The sequence below is a fragment of the Alligator sinensis genome, unplaced genomic scaffold (genome assembly GCF_000455745.1).
Source record: "Alligator sinensis unplaced genomic scaffold, ASM45574v1 scaffold36_1, whole genome shotgun sequence".
In the NCBI taxonomy this organism is placed as follows: domain Eukaryota; kingdom Metazoa; phylum Chordata; order Crocodylia; family Alligatoridae; genus Alligator; species Alligator sinensis.
The window spans coordinates 2,238,072-2,259,170 of NW_005842101.1; the positions used below are offsets into that span (position 1 = coordinate 2,238,072).

The 21,099-nt window shown below is 35.9% G+C and overlaps 1 protein-coding gene across 2 annotated transcripts in view; it reads left to right on the forward strand.

The window, feature by feature from the left end:
* DPH6 (diphthamine biosynthesis 6) overlaps positions 1 to 21,099 on the forward strand; it is a 318,847-nt gene that overhangs the window by 112,667 nt on the left and 185,081 nt on the right. For both annotated transcript variants that reach the window (XM_025204914.1, XM_025204913.1), the window contains exon 6: positions 10,737 to 10,798. In XM_025204914.1, coding sequence (XP_025060699.1) covers positions 10,737 to 10,798 — 62 coding nt within the window. The remainder of the gene's footprint in view (positions 1 to 10,736; positions 10,799 to 21,099) is intronic.

Below are 21,099 nucleotides of genomic sequence, written 5' to 3' on the forward strand. Positions count from 1 at the left end.
GAAGGAGAAGAGCTTGTCAGGCTCAAAAACAATGACAGGACAAAATCAAATAGCTCCAAACTGGTTACAGTTAAGATATGTTGGGAAATAGAAGATTTTTAGCTATCAGATTAGTAGTTTTAGAATGGTCTTCTAAGCAAACTTTTGGGAAGAAGGAAGCTGAATCTCTTTAAGACTGAATTTGCCAAATTTATGTAAGGAAGGAACAAGGAATTCTGGCTTGATGATCAGTGGGTGTTTTCTGTCATACATTTCGCAGTCCACAGAGGGTTTTGTGGTATATAAGATGTCTGTTACTCTCCTGTTTCTGTGCTGCCAGTTGGGACCGGGAAGGATTATATTTTTCACCTTTTGAGTGCTACTGACTTCTACAATTTGTTTAGTTTTGTTTTGGTTTGGTGTGGGTTTTTTGTGTGGGTCTTTGTGCCTTTAAAGAATTGGGTTGTTGGCAAAGTGGACGGATTTTGACTGGGGTGGGCTGATGCTTCTGTTGGCACTTATAAAATCCAGAGGTTTTTGGCTGAAGTGTCTTGCTTCTGTCCTATGCCAGTACCCTATGCCACTTACCAAATTTGGGTTCAGGAAGGATTTTTCCTTCTAGTTCCAATTGGAACAGACTACATCTTTTTCTTTTTTATTTAGTGCGTAGTATTTTGATAATCACAATCACTTAGTATTATCTAGAAGTTCTCTGCAACTTTTTAAACCATAGAAATTTCAGGGCTGTTAAAGTTTACGTGAAAAAAAAAATATTTTTTAGTTGATGAATTAGTAAAAAGTTTCTTCAGAGCTACACTTTTTCAAGATGTTTCCTTTACTAAACAGTGAATCTAAGTTTCCTTTGAAATCCAGACTGTAACTAAAACACAGATAGCTTTGATGTTCCAAAGAATCACAAGAGAGTAAAGATAAAATTAATTTTGTTAATATGAAGAGCTTTCAGATCTTTTATCTTTTAGAATTCTGAAATTTGATAATAGGCTTTATCCTAGTTTGGAAGATATTTGAGAAGCTTTTGAAAACCACCTTTAGTTAAATCTAATATTAAAAGCATATGCCAAAATGAACAGAGCAGAGAACAGTTCCATTTAATTTAGCTTACTACCTATCATTAGAAGCATTATTTTATCTTCATATTCAACCCCAGCATAATTCTATTACTATACATCATCCCAATGAAGAACACAATCAAGTTAAGTTTATTAAAAAGTTTTATACAACAGTTATCAAAGAAATTAAAGTTGAAGATCTATTTCAAGGGAGCTAACATTTGTGTTATTGTACCTCACCTCACCAAAAGTATCTTTTTAGCATTTTTTTACAGTCTTTTTTAGTGTCAGTGGTTTGGGAAATGAAAGATCAAATCTATTGTCTCTACTATTGTATTTAACTGTGTTACAAGTGTGCACAATTAATACCAATGAAAAACGTTATAGTTTGTCATTCTTTTTAGAAATAGAAATAGGCTGTTGGAGAGGCACTGTTTAAAATTATGTTAAGGGTTTGATCCAGTGTTGCCAACCCAAGACAGATTTTTTATTGACAATCTGCAAACCTTTACTGAAGAATAAACTTTTTTACTGACACATGTTTTTATTGATATCTGTTTTACATAATGTAAATGTAACCCTTCTTACAGGTCCTAGACAATGTAGATTCAAATTTAGGGTTTAATGCCAACCATAGTAAAAAAAAAAAAAAAAAAAAAATGGTTGCCAGTTTATTTTTTTGTAGCTTTTCAGTAAAAACAAAACAAAACAAAACAGAAACTACTGAGATGACAACTCTGCTTAACTGCAAAAATGGTTTTACATATTGCTGTCATCCCAGAGGTTCCCTACCCACCCTGCCACCTTCATGTCCCTGACAACCCTGTACCATGCTGTCTCCTCTCTAGCCTTACCCCCACTGGTGCTGCCCGCCCACGCCCCCCCTTCCCCACCATTCCACCCCCCCCACTGTCCTGGCATGGACCCTTAAAGAAGAACTGCCTTCTTTTGTGCAACAGTATTACAGACGGGTGCAGCTGCAGCAACAGTACATGGCTGGGAGGGTGGGGACCATACTTTGAGAGAGTGCTTCTTGTTGGGTGTTATACTTCTGTTCAGACACCAAGTTGTGCTGCTGTGCTCCATCTGTTCTTCAGCACTTGCCTCGGATGAGGGATCTTCAGTCAAGCTCCAGTTGCTTAGTGTTTTTCTGACCAGTCAGTTTTTTGTGGCCTTTATAGAAAGGAGTTTTTAGGTTTATTTTTCATGTACTGTCCTTAAAGTTATGTACAGTTGGCAACCCTGGTTTGATCCAGCTTTGTTATACTGTATTTACCCAAATTCCAGATGATTTTGAATATTAGACAACCCACTTAATAATTAGATTTTTTTATATGAAAAAAATTATAACTTTGTTGTAATTTTCCAGGTAGAAAATCCAATTATTGGAGGGTTGTCTTGAATTTGTCCCTTCCCCTTCTCCCCCCTGCCTGCCCCCAACACACACACACACACACACACACACACACGCACGCACACACACACACACACACAGCTGCCGTGGAGCAATATTATTTTTTATGCTGAATTGAAAGAGAAAAGGATCAAGCTCTATATATATAATACATATTTTTAAGGTACATTCCAAGACAGAAGAAGACAGCTCTTCAAATATTCTTCTAAGTCTTTTCCTTCCTATCAGTTTAAAACTAAGTGATCAATTCCCCAGTTCTTCCTTCGCGACTCGTTTTTTTCTTCCCTGGAGTGGACATGAGGGTGTTGGGGTGAGTAGGGAACCCCTGGAATGACAACATTTTGTAAAATAATTTCTGCAGTCAAGCATGGTTGCCAACTCAAGATTTTTTATTTATTTATTTTTATTTTTACCATGTTTGGCATAAAATACTAAATTTGAATCCGCCCCTTGTCCAGGGCCTGGCAGAAAAGATGGAGAAAAGAGTTCGTATTCTCTTCAAGAACTTGCCCACAGTGCTTTACTGCCTTTTTTTCTTTTGCCTCAAACTGCATATGATTGATTCCACCTTTAGAGGGTAACTCTTCTGCTTATTAGAAACGTGACACTCCGTTAGAAGCGCGATCTATATTTCTCTTTTATATGCCTCGGTATCTTTCGCTAATCTTCTCAACAGTACTGTTCATTCAGGTCAATACCAACAATAAAACTAAATTCTCATAACTTTAAAACTATTTTCCAAACTTACCAGACAAATGTTGCACAGATGAGATGTAACACCTGAAATTTCAGGGAGATTAATATTTGTTCTTGTCCTTTCTTTTTTGTTTTTTTTTTTTTTTTGAAGGGGGCAGGAAATTGAATCATAGAATCATAGAAGTAGGGTCAGAAGGGACCTTGTAGATCTTCAGGTCCGACCCCCTGCCTGAGCAGGAAGAAAACTGGGCTCAAATGACCCCAGCCAGGTAGGCATCAAGCCGCTTCTTAAAGACCCCCAGGGTAGGAGCCAGCACCACTTCCCTTGGAAGTTGGTTCCAGATCCTAGCCACCCTAACTGTGAAGTAGTTCCTATGGATGTCTAATCTAAATCTACTCTCTAACAACTTGTGGCCGTTATTCCTTGTTATCCCAGGGGACACTAGGAGAAACAAGGTCTCCCCCGAACCCTTCTGGTCCCCCCTAGTGAGTTTATAGACGGTCACCAGGTCCCCCTCAGCCTTCCTTTGTGAAGGCTGAACAGGTTCAGGTCCCGTAGCCTCTCATTGTAGGGTCTGCCCTGCTGTCCCCGGATCATGCGGGTGGCCCTCCTCTGGGCCCTCTCAATGTTGTCCACATCTCTCTTGAAGTGGGGTGCCCAGGACTGGACACAGTACTCCAATTGGATTTGCTATACACCTTCTGTTGTATAGCAAATATTGGTTGAAGTGCATCATGTGTTCCTCCCCAAACTAATGACTGTGGTCCATATAGGCAATTGGATTGTAAGGGTTGGAAGGTATCTAAGGCTATGGACAGAAGTACATTTCAGGTGCTCCAAATTCTGCTCCCATTTGTAGAGCTTCAGCATTTGGAACACTTCAGGCCATAGACAAATGTGCAACCTCTCTGTTGAACTGCTTAAAAATCTCTGTTGTGGTATGCAGTGGTGTGCTTTCCAGCCAGGGGGAGTGACAGGAGGTTGTTTAGGCCTCCCACTCTCCCTTCTCTTCTCTTGTTGGATGTGGGGAAGGGGATTGAATCACTGTTGGATGTCAGAGGAGTGAACAACTCCCTCTTGTGATACGCTTGAGCATACACATGCAACTGCAAGCGTTTGAAGGTGAATCACTTCAAAGATGTTGCTTGTTCTTTCGGGGTCATTTTTAGGGTGCTTCCTAAGAAGTATAAATCTGTTTTCTTGCCTTTTGAAACACTTAAGAGGTACATCACACTGAACTTGGAAGCAGCTAATACTTTACCACAATTAAATAAAATGGAGTGAAGCAGGAAGGGCAGTTTACTGTCAAGTAGCTCTTAAAAATATGACACATTAATACTCTTGCTGGTGCATATGAGATTAAAATCTGGCTCAATGTTGTTTATCCAAAGAGATGCACAAGAGACTTAGGTATAGTAAATAAAAACCTGTTTTTCTTGTAGGATTTTTCTTTGTTGAAATCAAAGAAAAAATGACAATATCTATTTAAATCCCAAAATATGCATAAAAAGTTATTTTCAAGTGTATTTTCATAGGTAGAATGAGTTGTTAAATTTTATGTTATTTTAAGCAAACATTATGTCATGAAAACAGAACTTGAGGGGGTTTTTTAGTATCAGTATAAAACGTACCTGAGAAAGTGTGGTTATATTTTAGGGTTTTATGCTACACTGGCATATGTGGAGAAGGTGAACCATTAAAAAAAATGCTGCTAAAATCTAAGGTTTTCACTTCTGAAATGCCCATTTCCTAATGTTCATCTGCTCTTTTTTATTTTTCCTGATAGAAAGATATGAATTTGCTGAATTTCTCCATTACTGCAATATTCTATTTCCAGCAGTTATTTTGTGGCAGTAAGCAAACAGTATGTATCAAGAGATTTTTATGCAACTGTTGTTGATATACCCAAGGAGGTGTTCAGTTCCTGTCAACGGTTTCATCAGGAATTATTGAGGGACTAGAAGTTGCCTTTCAGAACTATTAGATTTTTTGTACTATTACATACTAACTACAGGAAAACTCTTAAACTTCTAAAGTTGACATAAGAGTAAAATTCATTTTATCAGGCACTATTAGAAAAGCATTATCAAACCTTTTGTGATGTTTCTCCCATCATGTACTGGACTGTCTCAAAGAAATAAAGATTCACTTGCTTTCATGACAGCTGATAATAAAGTAACTGATATAATTCAGTTGGGGAGTTGAAAAATGCATTGAAAATAATGGGGCATAACATTCTAGGGTTAACATTTATTCATAGAAGATGCAATTAAATAAAACAGGCATTAACTTCAAGGTCAGTCAGTAAAGTAATAAAACTGAATATTTTAATTGAATCGTAATTGCTTCTCGTTGATACATGCAAGTAAAGTAAAATAGATGTCAGCTCTGCAAATTATGGTTCTTCCTCCTAATTAATTTCTTAATTCTGCATATAGTTATCCAGGGCCTGGGTCTTGTTGTGGGTTTATCCACCCATCCAGCTTTCTTCAGAGCTAGTTATGCTGAAGAAGTATAAGCATTATGTGATGAAATGACATATAGTAAGGAATTTTTAAATCTAAATAATTATTAGAACCCAAAGTAGTATGTTCCTTCATTTAAGGAAAAATATGTAAAATATTTAAAATTAAGCTAACTTCTGAGATTCATAATCTTATATAGTATATTAGTATATTTCATTATTATTATAATAATAATAATAGCAGCAGAATTAGTATATCTAGCTGATTATGAAAGCTTTAATAGATTAAATGATCCAGCAAGATCCAGTTTGCTGATTACTGGTTCTGTTGATACTGTAAATTCTATGAATTCCTAATGCTTTCACTAAACTGCAGGCTATATCTACTCACAGTATAATCTTCATATGAAAGGGACACTTCTACATTAATTGAAAATGTAAAAGAAATACATATATTCCAAAGAAAAAGTGAAGACCTTCAATAAAATTAAGTTATGCTGAGAGAGAGCTAAAATACACATTGAATTTTTCCACTGATTCACACACAACCTTGGGCTGCATGTTTCTAGTATATACAGTGGATTTATTTGTGTATGTGTGTATGTTTCTGTGATCTTTGTTTCAAAATTGTTCGGAATTTGTGGGCTGAAGAGCAAGCAAAATGTTGTTTATAGATAGAGGAAGTTGAGTTTATGAATAATGTGGTGTGATATGTATATTTTACATCTCTCCCTCTCTCTCCAAAATAATGTGGTATCAGTGAGTGTGTCTATACATGAAATAAATTTGAAGCAATAAACTTCAGAGCAATTTGAGCCAGAGTAAACTACTTCCGAGTGCAACATTTACACATGAGCCTGGGATAACAGCAATTTGAGCTGAGGTGGAGCAGTTTACTCCAGGGCTGCTCCTGCCCTACTTTGCCTTAGGCTCCAGATTGCGGTGTCAGGTGGCAGGGATGCTGGCTGAGGCATGAGGATGCTAAAAGTGTGAAGCAGTGTGGCTAGGTGGCTAGCAGGATTCTGGTCCTCTGCTTCCTCAGGCACAATTTACACCTGCAATCAACATCTATATGTGCGTTTAATCACATATAATTAATCTCTCAAGGACAGTACTTTCTTATGGTGATGTTAATTAATTTACTGTGGCCTAATACCATCACACGTGTAGATGGTGATGTTTTTGAGTAAATTTGAAAACAATAACCTTGAAATTAAACATGATTGCAGCATTTTATGTATAGTACCTGGGCATTAGTTCAGCTGGAATTGATGCATGCTACCTTTTTTGAAATTGCTGCAAGTTTTAGCACAGGTACTCCATAAACACACTTTTAAGCAGCACTTTGGCACCTACTATGTAGTTCAAACTATGCATGATACTAGTCTAAAGCCAGAGACTTGTGATTTACAACATAGTTCATTGGGCTGGGCCCCAGAAGGGTCAACAGTGTTTCAAGCCACAGTTACCCCATAGCTCAGTAATGTGTGTGTATTCTAGATTCCCCCTCTCCTCCAACAAAGGATCCATATGCTAATTAGCCCCCATGCATGACTGGAACTGAATGGTCTTTTCAAGAGTACTGGGATGCTCCTAAAATGTATATGCTGATGATGAGGCACAGGGCAACCTGGTCTGGCTTCATCTTATGGAGGGCTGGACCACACTAATCATATGCACCAGACTAAGAGAGGGGGTGACAGAGGGATTCTGGGTGAGCTGTTTGGGGCCCTGTTTTGTGATGTTTGTCAGACATTTAAGGTCAGTGAAGTAACAGGAATGATTGGAAATGCGAAAGAAAGGCACAGCTCAGCTTTGGGGGTAAAGAGGAAGTAAAAATGTATGTAGTATAGTGGGCTCGCCATGACTTTACTCAGCTGTGAGGGGGATTGTGCTTAATGGGCAGTACCATATATCTTATTCAGGTGGGCTACCTTAACTTACCCTTGTGGTAGGTTCCCATCAAAATGTTTGCCCCATATGTGCCACATGTTTTATAGTGTACTATTATACTCAGTATTGGCTATATTTAATCAGCTTCATAGTTGGTTTCCATTGCTGAGTATATACTGCTTTTGACAGCTGCTTAATGATTGATTCATAGATTGTAAGGGACTGGAAGGGACCTTGCTCTCCTACCCTGGGGGTCTTCAAGAGGAGGTTAGATGAGTATGTAGCTGGGGTCATCTAGACCCAGCCCTCTTTCCTGCTTATGCAGGGGGTCGGACTCGATGATCTATTGAGGTCCCTTCCGACCCTAACATCTATGAATCTATGAAAGACAACTCAGGTAAGGTGACCCCAGCAAGGTGACTGTCCAGTCTCTTCTTGAAGAAGACAATGTATTTAGTGAGATTTCCTTGTATGAGATTATAAGACCTTTGGCTTTTTTCCCCGTTCCAATGAGGGTGAGGGGGAACCTCATTTTGTATTTGAGTAAATATGGTAACTATCTGTTTTTTATAGCATAGTGGTCACAATAGCTATGAACTCCTTTGCTCTGTGGCTATTATAAAAATACAACTTATTAAATAAATATTTACTTATTATTTCATTGAGGATATCATTCAGCTGTTTCTGTAATAATGACATTGTTTCTGTTGAAGCAATATGTAATTGGAAAACAAAACAGAGTAAGAACAAACCCAATAAGCAAAGACAGATAAACGTATAGCATAAACAAAATATATGAAGGACTTGGGTGATACAAAGTTTTATTGCCACTTGTTTTGGATGACATGCACAGGTTGTAGTTGTGCCAGTCATAGATAATGCAGTCATCCCAAAACTGGTGTAGTATAATCTCTATAGCACCAAACACCATCACATATTTCTACAGTACTTCTGATAAAAATACATTTCCCATAGACATTTGTGCATGTTGCATAATACATGTATAGCTTCCTATTACAAAAAGTATAATAAAATAGTGAAAATATGTGTGTCTGACAGCATAGGTCACTATATCTGAACTACCAGAAGGTACAGAAAAACATTAATCAAAGAACTGAAAGCAATGATACATATAGTCAACGTACACAGTTTAATTCCATTACAGTAGTCCATTAATAAAAATAGAAAGAATCAAAACTTTAAAAAAATTTTACAGATTCTAAAAGGATGCAGAAGTTCAATCTTGTCTCATTCTGTTGCTGATTAACAGAGAAAACCTTCAAACAAAATATTAGGCCTAAGAAATAGGCAGAGCAGGCTAATCATACACTATTGAAGTTTGTGGGAGTTTTGCTATTGTTTTTCTTGCAGTGGGAACAAAGCTGTCTTGCAGAACCAAATAAATATCTCATAATAAAAATAAATAATTAAAAAATGATTGTTATATTGGTCACAAACATAATTTAGATAGGGTATGTTACTAAGGTGCAGAGTATAATTTGTAACAATATTCAGTTTCACTCAGACTGCAAACAGACATTGCATTTACCCTGGGATAAACCGTGTTATCCCAGGACAAAGTACAGTGGTACAGATGCCTGCGTCCATTGTCCTGGGATAAATCCTAAAAAGTTTCCCAGATAAAGGTAGTATTATTTTATTGCGAGATATTGTAAAATATGTCTGTACAGTTGTCCTGGGATTCCATCATTGAACCAATGGCAAAAAAATGGCATTCGTTCAGCCACTGATTAGAAGGGTGATGTATGTACGTGCCTATCCTGGGATATTTTTGTTCCAGGACAAACAGCATAGCATATTCAGGGACAAATGCAACATCTGTTCCTAACCTCAGTTATTCTTTTACAGGGGTATGTGCATGCATGCACACACAGACGCGCACACACACAAGGGGAGGTCCAGTCTGACTCTTTCCATTTTAACAATTCATCAATTTTAAAAATATTTCTATCAGATAATCTATGTTTAATTTTATTATTTATGTTTTTAAAATTTCACTCCTTTAAAATTATTTTAGCTTCACATAATCTTGAATATACTGTCATTGCCAAATTCGAAGGCAAGCCACTTATTTAACCTCAACAAAACCTTTATCATAATAATAAATTTTACATTTCTATAGTGACTTTCATTTTGAGGATTCCAAAATACTTCATAAACTATATATTGTAGGCATTGCTTAAACCATACTTGAAATGCAGCCATATCCAGTGTCAGTTTTGTAACAAGCTACAGAAATTGTACAATGTGGTGAAACCAAGGAAATATGAACACATACAACAACCAATGGAAAAAAATAGTATAGTTTTGATGCAGTAGATAGAATGGAAGGAAGGAGGAAAAATGACCAGTTCACACAACAGGTACTACAGAACTCTGAGCTTAAAGGTTTTTTTATTTTTCATTCAGCTCTTACCTAGTTCCAGCTATGAACTCTGCTTTCAACAACTAATTATATCATAGCTTGGGTTAGCAAGTCTGTTGACAAACCAAAAGGCAAAGATCTAAACAGAAGTCAAAGCAGGCAATCAAATGTATCCATTAGCTCTAAGGAGACCATTATCAATACTTGCACCTTAAAAAACTAAATTAAAATATAATTATTTAGTCAAAATGTAAAATAATACAGAATGGAAACACATACTAAGATCCAAAGGGAATGGACAAAAATGTCTTCACCTCTGAAAACAAGGGATTCTTGAAATAAAAATGATGATTATGGTATGCTGTCACTCTAGTGTAGTACGCAATATTAAATTCAGTAGATGTGTCTACTTAATTAATTTGTCTCTTATTGCTAATGGGGCAAGAATAAAAACTAGCTAGCCTGTATATAAATAAAACACTCCATATATACTGTATTACTGTGTAACATCCATAGAGTATTTTCATTACTGTGAACCTGCGTTGTCTGTTTTCCTTTGTTTGATCAAATTACTCAGAAGGAAAGCATACAGTAAAACAATGCATTTTCCAGTTGACACATAGCTCAAAGGAAATGAACCTTATTTTTCACAAGCATGGAAACCAGTTTCCCAAAGGGAATAAAAAATGAATTCATGCTAAATGGGTTTACTTTAGGATCAAAATGATTTTAAATATAGAGGAACTAAGTTCTTTGTAGTATGTTACAAAAAAGTTTACTCTGATGTCTAAACAGTACTTTATTCTCTAAAACATATTAACATATCTTGACAGGTTTAGATCCAGATACACATCTAGGAAAAACACTGGATCAAATGGAGCCTTATCTTTTAGAGGTAAGTATTATCTAAAGTATACTCAATATATGCAAGACTTCAAAAGGGAAGTTACTGGGGTAGAAAGTCACTTAATAAAATTATCTTAATTCTAGAAATGTTTAGTTATTTCCAGAAACAAGATGTCAAGCCAAAGTTTATTGTTTAACAGAAAACCTAGGTATCTGATATTCACTTAATACGTGAGTGGAACTCTTGTTAAAACTAGTTCATAAATGACTTTTTATTATATGTTTTGAAAAATAGTATAGAAAAGGAATATACATAAGCGAATGTTAACTTTTTGGTAACACACAAAGATAAAGGTACTGATTATGAAAGGGACTATCAGAATTGAATAAGTAGCAGGATTTTTGGTAAAGGAGACATTTTGGTGTTCGAAGTGGCAAATGTATATTGGGAATGAAACATGAAAAAAGTTGTTTATTTCTGAAGCAGATGTGATCTTTGGATAGTAGCAGAGATTCATTTTAAGTTGATATATGAAGCTGGAGAAGTAGAAAAACTCAAGAAGGAATACATGGTTGTTTCCTTTTTCATAGGTTCAAAGGTCAGTAGCTCTCTTAGGGAAAAGGTTAAAGGACACATTGTAGTTAGAATATAGATGATTATCTGTATTATAATTTTTACTGGTAGGTATCCTCTACTCTAAAAATCCAGACATAAGCCCTCTTTACCCTGACTTTCATTTAGGGCAAGCTCTTTTCTCAGCGTGCTTTCAGTAGCTTGTTTTGGAACTCTGTCTGAAAAAGCAAAATTAAGGAGGAAGTCTTGTCTCTGAACCTACTCTGCAACTTTATGGGTGCTATCTGTGCTAGTCTGTTAGGTAGATAACAAAGCCCCAGTTCTCCCTCAGATAGGAAGATGTATCCAGATGCCCTGTTCCTGTTCCCTGTAGACAGCCATCTCACCGTTCTTTGTACAGTTGAATTCTACCCATTTCTTTTAAGGCTCATGATTGTATCTTTAAGAACCTACATAATTTTTAGTGGGAAGGGATGGACTGTGTAACTTAGAAGGTTATTCAGCTCAGTACTTAATTTCCCCCAAAGTGCATCACTTTTGTATCATGTCTACTACTCTGAGGGATGAAAGATCATTTTTCCAATATTTGATTGTATGTGACATCATCTGGAGTTGTGTGGCTGCAAAATGAAAGGCTGATGGTGCACAGTATACAAAAATGTTAGCCCCAGGTTTAATTTTGAACTTAAACAGATGTTCTAAATGTAGCTAGAGTGTTTGCCAAGAGCATTTTTGGTATTATTTAACTACCTGCTGATTTTAACATAAAAAGGCAACTTGACTCTTAGAAGCTTAAAATATTACACTAATGTTATTAAAGAAACAGTACTGTGCTCAAAACAGGATAAAATTAAATAACTGATAGAGAAAATGGAAGTTGAGGGTTTTAAAGTTCATTTAATACCAGCTATAAAATAGATATGCAATATAAAGTGAGACAAACGTGATTGTAAATTGTTTCTGTTATGTTCTTAGCATTTGGTATCAGAATAAAATTCTAAATGGAAGGTAAACCAATGATCAGTCATTGAACTTGAGAATCTTTGTAATCTTTAAAAGATGACATGTTTGAGAGAATTGGACCTTATTTTTTCTGGCAAATCTCTGTTGCCTTTCCAGTGTGGCTTTGCCTTTTATCTGACAAAAACCAAACAGACAGGTTTTACTTAACATGTGTTTTTAACTGGTGTCATCATTTCATCGTTCTTGTTAATTCATATATTTTTCCTGCTACTACGTTTTTTCTGTAGTCCTACTTCTGGGTTTCTACCATATGCTGTGATTGTACATGCACAAAAATATTTGTTAGGTAGATTAGGAACTCTAATTGGCACTGTGTAATTAAATTTAAGGATTTTTACTGGAAACTGAAATATTTTAAAAGGGTGATGTGTTGGTGTATGTTCATTGTATATAACAATTTTCTTCTGTAGATCTGAGATTTCTGTATAACGATAGATAATCTTGTTATCTTTGTTTCATGGATGGAGGAAACTGAGGTATTACCCAAATAGGCAGTTAATTCAGAACTTAGTTATACTGCCTTCCAGTGTAGTGCTGCATGCCAAATGATAAGGACTTTTTCTGAAATAGAGAGAGGGTGATGAGGAGCTGGCCAAATATAAGCAAGAAGGCATTTCTGTTGCACTGATTCTGTACCAAGGTGCCATGGCACTCTAGGGTGCCTTGAAATCTTTTCAAGCGTGGTTCAGGGTGCCACACAAGGTAAACTCTGTTAAATGTGCAAACAAGAGTCACAAGGTAAACCCAGAGATTTCAAAGAGGAATCCCTAGTGTTAAAAACATTCTGACCTATTGCAGTCTTTCTGAGTTCTCTGCAACAGAAGAATTGCTCAATTATTTTTCTGTATTCAAAAAGCAAGTGAAAACTAAGTGCTGGTAGTTTCTGAGGGGTACCTCAAGTCTAAGAGGGTTGAGAACCACTACACTGTTGAAAGGATGGGGCGGACAGTGAAAAACGGTGCTCTTACCAGTAAAAGAAAAATGATGTTTTTTCATGTCTGCTTCAAGTATAAATACATTAATTAGTTACATAACGCTGAAAGCAAATGCAATCATGTCAGACAACAGGGAAATTCTTCTTTTTGGATAAAGAAAGAACCAGTAGAAATTAGCCCCGTTTTCTTAAACCGCGTGATGACAAATTGCACTATTTGAAGCTTGTACCCCAGTGAGATTAAGATACCGGAAGATATTTTTAGCGGTGAGCTAATTATATTTTCATGTAATATTTGGAACATAACTGGGATGAGCTCTGTTAATAAAATATAAAATGTTTTATTTCTTGGTCATTTCCAGGATTGCTTCTCATAGTAATAGTGACCAAAAGTCATTACCATGTGACGAGATGGACTGGTTCAGATTAAAGTGATTTAAATAACCAGTTTTAATCATGATTCAAATCAGTCAGCTGGAAATATTGATTTAAATAATTAATTTTAATTTTGTTTTGCTTTTGTACTTTTTACTTATTTTTGTAAGGAAACATTGATTCATTGTTGTTAAATTAGAGTACTTACCCTTTACTGACCGGAAGGATAAAGCATATCTAAAAACAGTTATTTGAGTAGTTACATAACTTAACTTCATTCATATTCTAATTTTCTACTTTTTATGATGGTACAAAATATCACTGACCTGACTAGATAATGATGATATTTTTTGCTCATGGTTTTTTGCAAGCTACATTTAGATGGATATTTTAATTTATTTAAATTAACACAAAACATACTTTGAAAATGGTTATTAGTTCAATGAAACTGTCGTAACATAGTGTATAAGAAAACATAAGTTTATCAGTCTTATTTTTCGATACAAAACAACTGAAATATTAAATAAAGTAAGTGTTATTGGTAGATAGTGAATTGAACTGATTTTTCTCTGGTTCCCCTGTCCTTTAAGAATTTAGAACTAGTAAATCCCATCCTGACATCTTATTTTTTCTTTTGATATTAAAGGAAGCATATAAGCTTTTCTGCTTTTACTGATCTCAGTTAGTGTCTTGTGTTCGAATGAACTAAACTGGTTGAATCGACTGAAATGAAAAGGATACTCTCTCCACACCTATGGAAGGAACTGGTGTTGTCAAAGACTTCCAAAAGGCCTCTGAAGTGCTTCGGTAAAGCACATCAGTAAGCTATTTCAGTTGCTTAGCTAGTGATGATTTCTGTTTCATTGGTAGTTTGATTTTCATTAAAACTTGGGCAGCAAATATTTTTTAATTGAATTATTTAGTTTAATTTAATGTATATGAATAGAGTAAGTTTAGGCCTCCAAGTTTAAAGTCATTACACACAGCACCACACACAACATCCCTCAGTTGGTCTGGGACTGTGCCATACATGGCTCCCAGGTACTGGGAGCTGGTGCTGTGTGTGTGTGTCCCAGAATGGGTGGGGGGGATCCCAGAATGGCTAGAATGGGCATTGTGTACACTGCACATCCTGGGCCCTGCCCATGAGACCAGGTGGGTATGTGTGGGCCAACTCAGACCCAGGACTATCACTGGAAGCCAGATGATGGGGCTGTATGGGCCAAATTTGGCCTTCAGACCAGATCTTTGACACCCATAAATGGATTTGTAGAAAGCAGGCCTTGCGATGAAGTAGGCTGTTGCCTGTGAGAGCCTCTCTGAACCAATTAGTCTTTAAGGTGCTATCCTGCCCTGCCTTCCGCTGGACTTCAGATCAGCACTGCTCTTAACCTTTCTCTATGTTTTTATGTATGTAATACTTCTGCCAGATGGAGTGTAAGGTATGCTCATTTTACAGGTAAGGGATCTGAGACATTGTGTCCACATACCTGTACTTTTTGGTGTCAGCTAGGTTGTCCCAACCACAGACTGAATCAGTGTAGCTGAGTACATAGACTTAATATATGTGGGCTGAAGTCCCCACTTTTCTTTCCTATTCATCTTCTTGAAATTCAGATTCAACCCACAAAATACCTGACATCACAAGTTTCCCAGGAGAAAAACAAGACATAACAGCTTTATAGTGCTGCCACTGGGTCATTTTTCAGGAGCCATACTTTACACCTGTCTCTGTGATGTTCTGTAACCAGGTTGAATTGTTACATAAAAAATATATATATTATTTTTTCTGCACCTCTTCTTCATACTGGAAGTACCACTATGCAGCTATTCCCTTACTTTACAAATTAAAGTTCTTCTTTTAAAACAGAAGTGTCAGCGTTTTCAGCACTTTTTTCTGAACTTTTGACTGAAATGAGCTTCCTGAGAAACCAAAGCGTTAACCATTTTTGAGGCCTTTTTTCTTTGAGAAGCTTTCCTGTTGTAACCAGACTGATGGGAGGGGAGTGAAAGAAGAAAAGAGACATTGGATGCTAGAGAGAAACTGTGGTTTTCTATCCCTAGGAGAACTTCTGTTCAAGGGAAGGGCAAGAAAACAAGACACTATGGAATTCATCAGACACTTCTGTGCGTTTTTCTAATTTACAAGAAAGAACCCTGCCTTATGACAGTCGTGTTCCAGAAATCTATAGGCAAGCAGACTGCTTACATACAGGAAGGTTTAGTTTTCAGGATTAGATCTCAGCATGTGATAATTCTGTTTGAAGTTGTAAGTGAAAAACCCACAAAAAATCCTATAATATTTTTGGAAAGATGACAAACTTGTTATATAAACAAGTATGTAAACTCAAATATGTATGTATGTATACATATGCATATGTGACATGATGTGCCTATGTGTTTTATATATAGATATGCATATAATGTCACATGGAAAACAAATTCAGCCCTACAGTCCTAAATATGTGATATAATAAATTGAATGTATTATACACCTTTGACAGGTGGACTACAATGTGCTGACTAATTCATTTCTCCCAGGACTGCTACTTCATTTCTTAATTCTGAGTGGTTTCAGACAGCTTAGATTGCTACTTTTTCAGAAACTGCAGCAAGGCTTGTTAGCCTGGGCCTCTAGTAGATGTTGCTGAGCCGATGAAGTAATGATAATCTTCATCATGAAGTTGGTTTGCTACTTCTGCACCACTGCTGTCATCCACATCATGTTTTTATTCTTTTTTTTCATATAATTCTTGCACTGAAGTGGTTTTAAAACCTCTACATCTCTTATTTCTTAATAGATCTTAGGTTTTGGTTTTGTTGGCAAAAAAATAATTTCAAAACAATTGTATATTAGAACTGGTCAGAAAATTTTCAACAGAATAAAGTTTTTCGTCTATTTGTTTTTCTTCCCTTTCCTTGTAGGCTCTATGCCTATTCCTAATGTGATTCCTGCAGCTGGGGTTCATCTATGGTTGTTTTGGAGCCCTTCCTTCTCTACAAGGGTTTTCCACTTGCTTGAGATATTACCAGCTCCAGAGTTTGTACCTTTGACATTCAAGTTCAGTTGATTGCATCAACTAACAGTTCCACAAATATCACTAACCAGGCCAGTGCCATTACTGAATATATGAGAGGTTTCTACACAGGATTGTTATGTATAAATTACATTTATTAATGATTCATTAAAAATATTTTGATGACCAGTATATTTCAGCATTAATTCACAATGTTAAATTACAATGATGTTGGAGATCAAGACTTAAAACAGCCATATTTTTTTCTACCATAAAAAAATAATCAGTCTTGCGCTATTGAGAGTGCAGCCTGCTGAAGCTACTTATGTCACAAGTGTTAAAATTGGGTATGGCATAATTATTACCTTTCTTTTAGAAGACTCATTAGGTGTGACTTTGTAGAACTAATTCCAATGTGGACTGGTTGAATAAAGATAGATTCACTGATTAGATGTTTAGAATTACAGTTTTGTAACAAACAGAGTAAATGAATGTAACTGTTTCCATTACTTTAAAACGAAGAAGTGGGCAGTGGATTCCGAATGGGTCAGTTCAGAAAAAATGCATTGTATCTAAATTCCAAGTATTCTGATTGCTTTGATTTGGGTGTTTAAATCCTACCTTGTGTGTGGGATAGAAATTGATTATCCCTTTATATTAAATCTGAGGTGATATCTTATGCCATAGTAGCTGAAAAATGGACATTAGCTAAAAGTAAATGGACTACTGAGTGGAACCAACTTTGAATTAATTTTACAGTTTTTCTGACCTTATATGCAAAAGATTAGGGTTATGAATGGAATTATGTTCTTCTGTGGCTCATATTTTAACATAGGTCATTTTTAGTAGCACAGTAAAATAATTATATTATTTTATTAAGACAAGGAAAGTTCTTGAATTATTTTTTTCTAAATGCCTAGGTGTTGATTAATTATGTTAAATAGAGATGATTATATTTGTTCTTTTGGGCAGCTGGTTTCCATTTCAAGAGAGGCATTCCTTGCTGCGCTAAAGGCTCAATTGGCAACCCACCAGAAATCCATGGCATATACCTAATCTATATTAGAATTTAAAAAAAAATCAAATGCATTAAGGTATAATATTTGGTTGAAGTTTTTCCTCCCTGATAGAAATAGTTGTTTGAACAATTGCATCTGAAGTTGATTATTTCTTCTTGGCCTTTTGGTGAAGATCAAGTTATCGAAGGTTGAACACTCAATACATTCTCTGTCTGGAAATTAAAATCTTTCCCTTGCAGCAGGGTGGACTCAATAATTGAATTGGCCTTTTCCATTCCTGAGTACAAAAAATGTGTGATAAGCTCTTTTTTACCCTGTGATTTCATGGTGAGGGTAGAATGATGCTGAGCTTTCTGAGTTTTGCTACTTCACTTCATGTACCTTAATGAAGGAACTGTTGTATATTTGTTTAAATTTCATCTTGAATATTCTGTTCATATTGAATAGGAGTTGTTCATATGGTATTGTGGTGTTTGTTTTTACGTTTAGAATTGGGCTGCATATCAGCAGTTCCACAATTTTGCGAGTTGAAAATACACAGTAAATTGCAAGGCTATTTTCTGACCCATTATAGCTCTAAGGTAGATCCTAGTGTTATAAAATGTAGTCTTGTCTTGCTGAGCTATCACATTTATCATGTATGTCAGATCCAGCTTGCAAAACAAGATAATCATCGTTTACTCTTCTGTGAAAAATGTTAATATTTTAAAAGTGATTTAAAGACAAGTTCGTGTCACACTGGCAGCTCAGAAAATATTGCTTGTTTCTTTGTCTTCTGAAGTGAACATTTGGAGCTTGATATTATGAAATGCTACATATACTCAGTTCCCGTTTATGCCAGTGAGAACTGAAAGTGCTCAGCACCTTTCAAGTTCAGGACCACACTTGATCCAAAATCTAGTGACATTGAAAGCTGGGGACAGCAAGGACAGGAATAAAACATCACATCTCGTAAGTGTTTGATGTTGGTATCCAGGAAGAACTATTGCCACTAATGCTTAATCATAGAGTCACCAAAGTTGGAAATAACTAATATAATAAACATTCCTTCCTTGTTTTTATGCTGAAATTTTTAGCTACAAAACCACTGGGTGGAGGACAAGAAGCAAAAGAAACAAGCAAATGTTTTTGTTCCTTTGGAATATTTTGTAACATTTTTCTGTAGACACAGAAACCTGTGTCTCAATTCCATTTTTTTCTGGTTGCTTTGTTTAGTTTTCATTCCAGCAGAAGCTTTTGGCAGGAAGAAGAATAAAAGGTTTTGACAAACTGTTTTGTAAGTTGTCCATTCTTATTGTATCAACATTAATTATTCTTGAGAGATTTGTCCTATAAAAAGCTTGCTGCATTTCTGACAGAAGAAACTGACTTATATGTCAGGAGTGTAATTTTTGGAAATGAAAGCTTGATTAAGTGAGCATTTGGGTATTTTTTTAGATAAAGAATGATTCTCATTAAAAGGGAAATGCTTTGATAAAATGGGTTTAAAAAGATAACTATCTGTACTTAAGAAAAAACACAATTTCAATTTTCCATCATACAATAAGTAAACAGTTATGCAGTTATGTAGTTTTATGACAGCTGTCATCTTTGTCTCAACTATTAGACATTTTTTTTTCCAGAAATAAAGGTGGAAAAGTCTGCCACCAAAAATGACCATTTAGTATTTTCCTGTGTGTGTGTGTGTGTGTGTGTGTGTGTGTGTGTGTGTGTAATATATATACACAAAACACTGAAAACCTAATGCTTGACATGCGTTTAATCTCAGCAATACTTTTACAGTTTTTGTAGGGTACCAGAAATACATATTACATTAAATCCTTTGCTAGCAAAGCAGAAATAAAACACCTAATACAAAAATAACCCAATAATAGACTTTTGTACAATATAAACACTTTCATTGAAAATATAACAGAGAGACCAAAAGCTTGTAAAAATAAAGTTGCATTTCAGCCACAAAAAACATTGGCTAAAAATGATTAAATATTTGTAATTCTTCCATGATTTTTAACCTGATAGTAAGTTGCTGTAAAGTCTATAAGGAAATAACTGGGGGATCTTGGCATTTTCCAGGATTAGATCCTAAAGTAGTGGTGATTCAATACCCTCTACATATCAAAAAGAGAGAAGATTGATTGAGGCTCATCCTTAATTTAGAATCAGTTTGGATACAAAAAACATTGGCTAATTGCTTCAAAGATTTTTAAATTCTTTAGGGACAATTAAGTTATCGTGCTGTATCTAACAGGCCCATACTTTCATCCACTTATCCTTCTGTAGAGCCGGACAGGGGAAGCTCTAGGGAGGGTGCAGTGGTGCAGTTGTACTCTCTTTTGATTCCTGGTCCATACAAAGTTTAAAGCCATCTCTCTGACAGTGGCAGCAGCATTTCTAACCAGACATCAGTGAAGGAGTCCCTTGACTTTGTGGCTTATTATAGTCTACCTGATTCTTTCTGCACTCTTAATCTCACAGATGTTAATGGCCCTCTTTCTTTTTTAATGGTCTTCAATGGTTCTACCATTCAAGCTATTCTTACTTATGCAATTCTGCTGTCTATAGCTACTCCTAGTAACTTAGCTCATATTTCATAGCCATGCAGATTGTTTTTTACCTCTAGCTAGAAACATTAAGTCAGGTATGGAAATGTTAACTCAGGTGAAATTTAGCTCAGGTGTGGAAATAACTTTCAGTGAAGTATTGGAGGCACTGTCAAGATACTCAAGAAGGCTAGATTTTGTTTTATGCATCTGAAGATTTACATTTAACTGTAATGACTACAGGACCAATAAACAACATCTTCTGATTATTTTTCATCTAGTGTTTGTGTTTTTATAGATAATAGTGATATAGCATATTAGTGCATATTTCAATAAAGTTATGTATTTTAGTTCAACCTTAAATTGAATAATACAGCTGTAGGCCCATAGCTTATTAGTGAAGCTTCCAGCTTCTTTGTAACTGAAGAAAATGTGTTTTATTATATGTGGTGATGCACCACAACATCTGCACCGCCCTTTCAAATTGTTAGATTGGCCCATAGAACCCTATCACTTTGGTCTGACTTAATCATGTGTCCCAGTGGGGCATTAGCCTTGATTTGAAGACATCAAAAGATGAAGAATCTGCCACTTCTCTTTGCAGTTTGTTCTAATGTTTATATTACTGTTTTTTCCTCATGAAAATGCATATGCTCTGTAACCAAGACCCCTCTTAATCTTTTGGGTACGCTAAACTGACTGAGCTCTTGCATCTGTCACTGAAGAGGTTTTCTCCAGCCTTTGAAACATTTTTATTCTCTTTCTGCACCATCTTCAGTTTTTAAACATCCCTTTTAAAATGTGGATGCCAGAATTATATGCAGCATTTCAGCACTGGTCTCACAAATGCATTTGTAAATGGTATAAA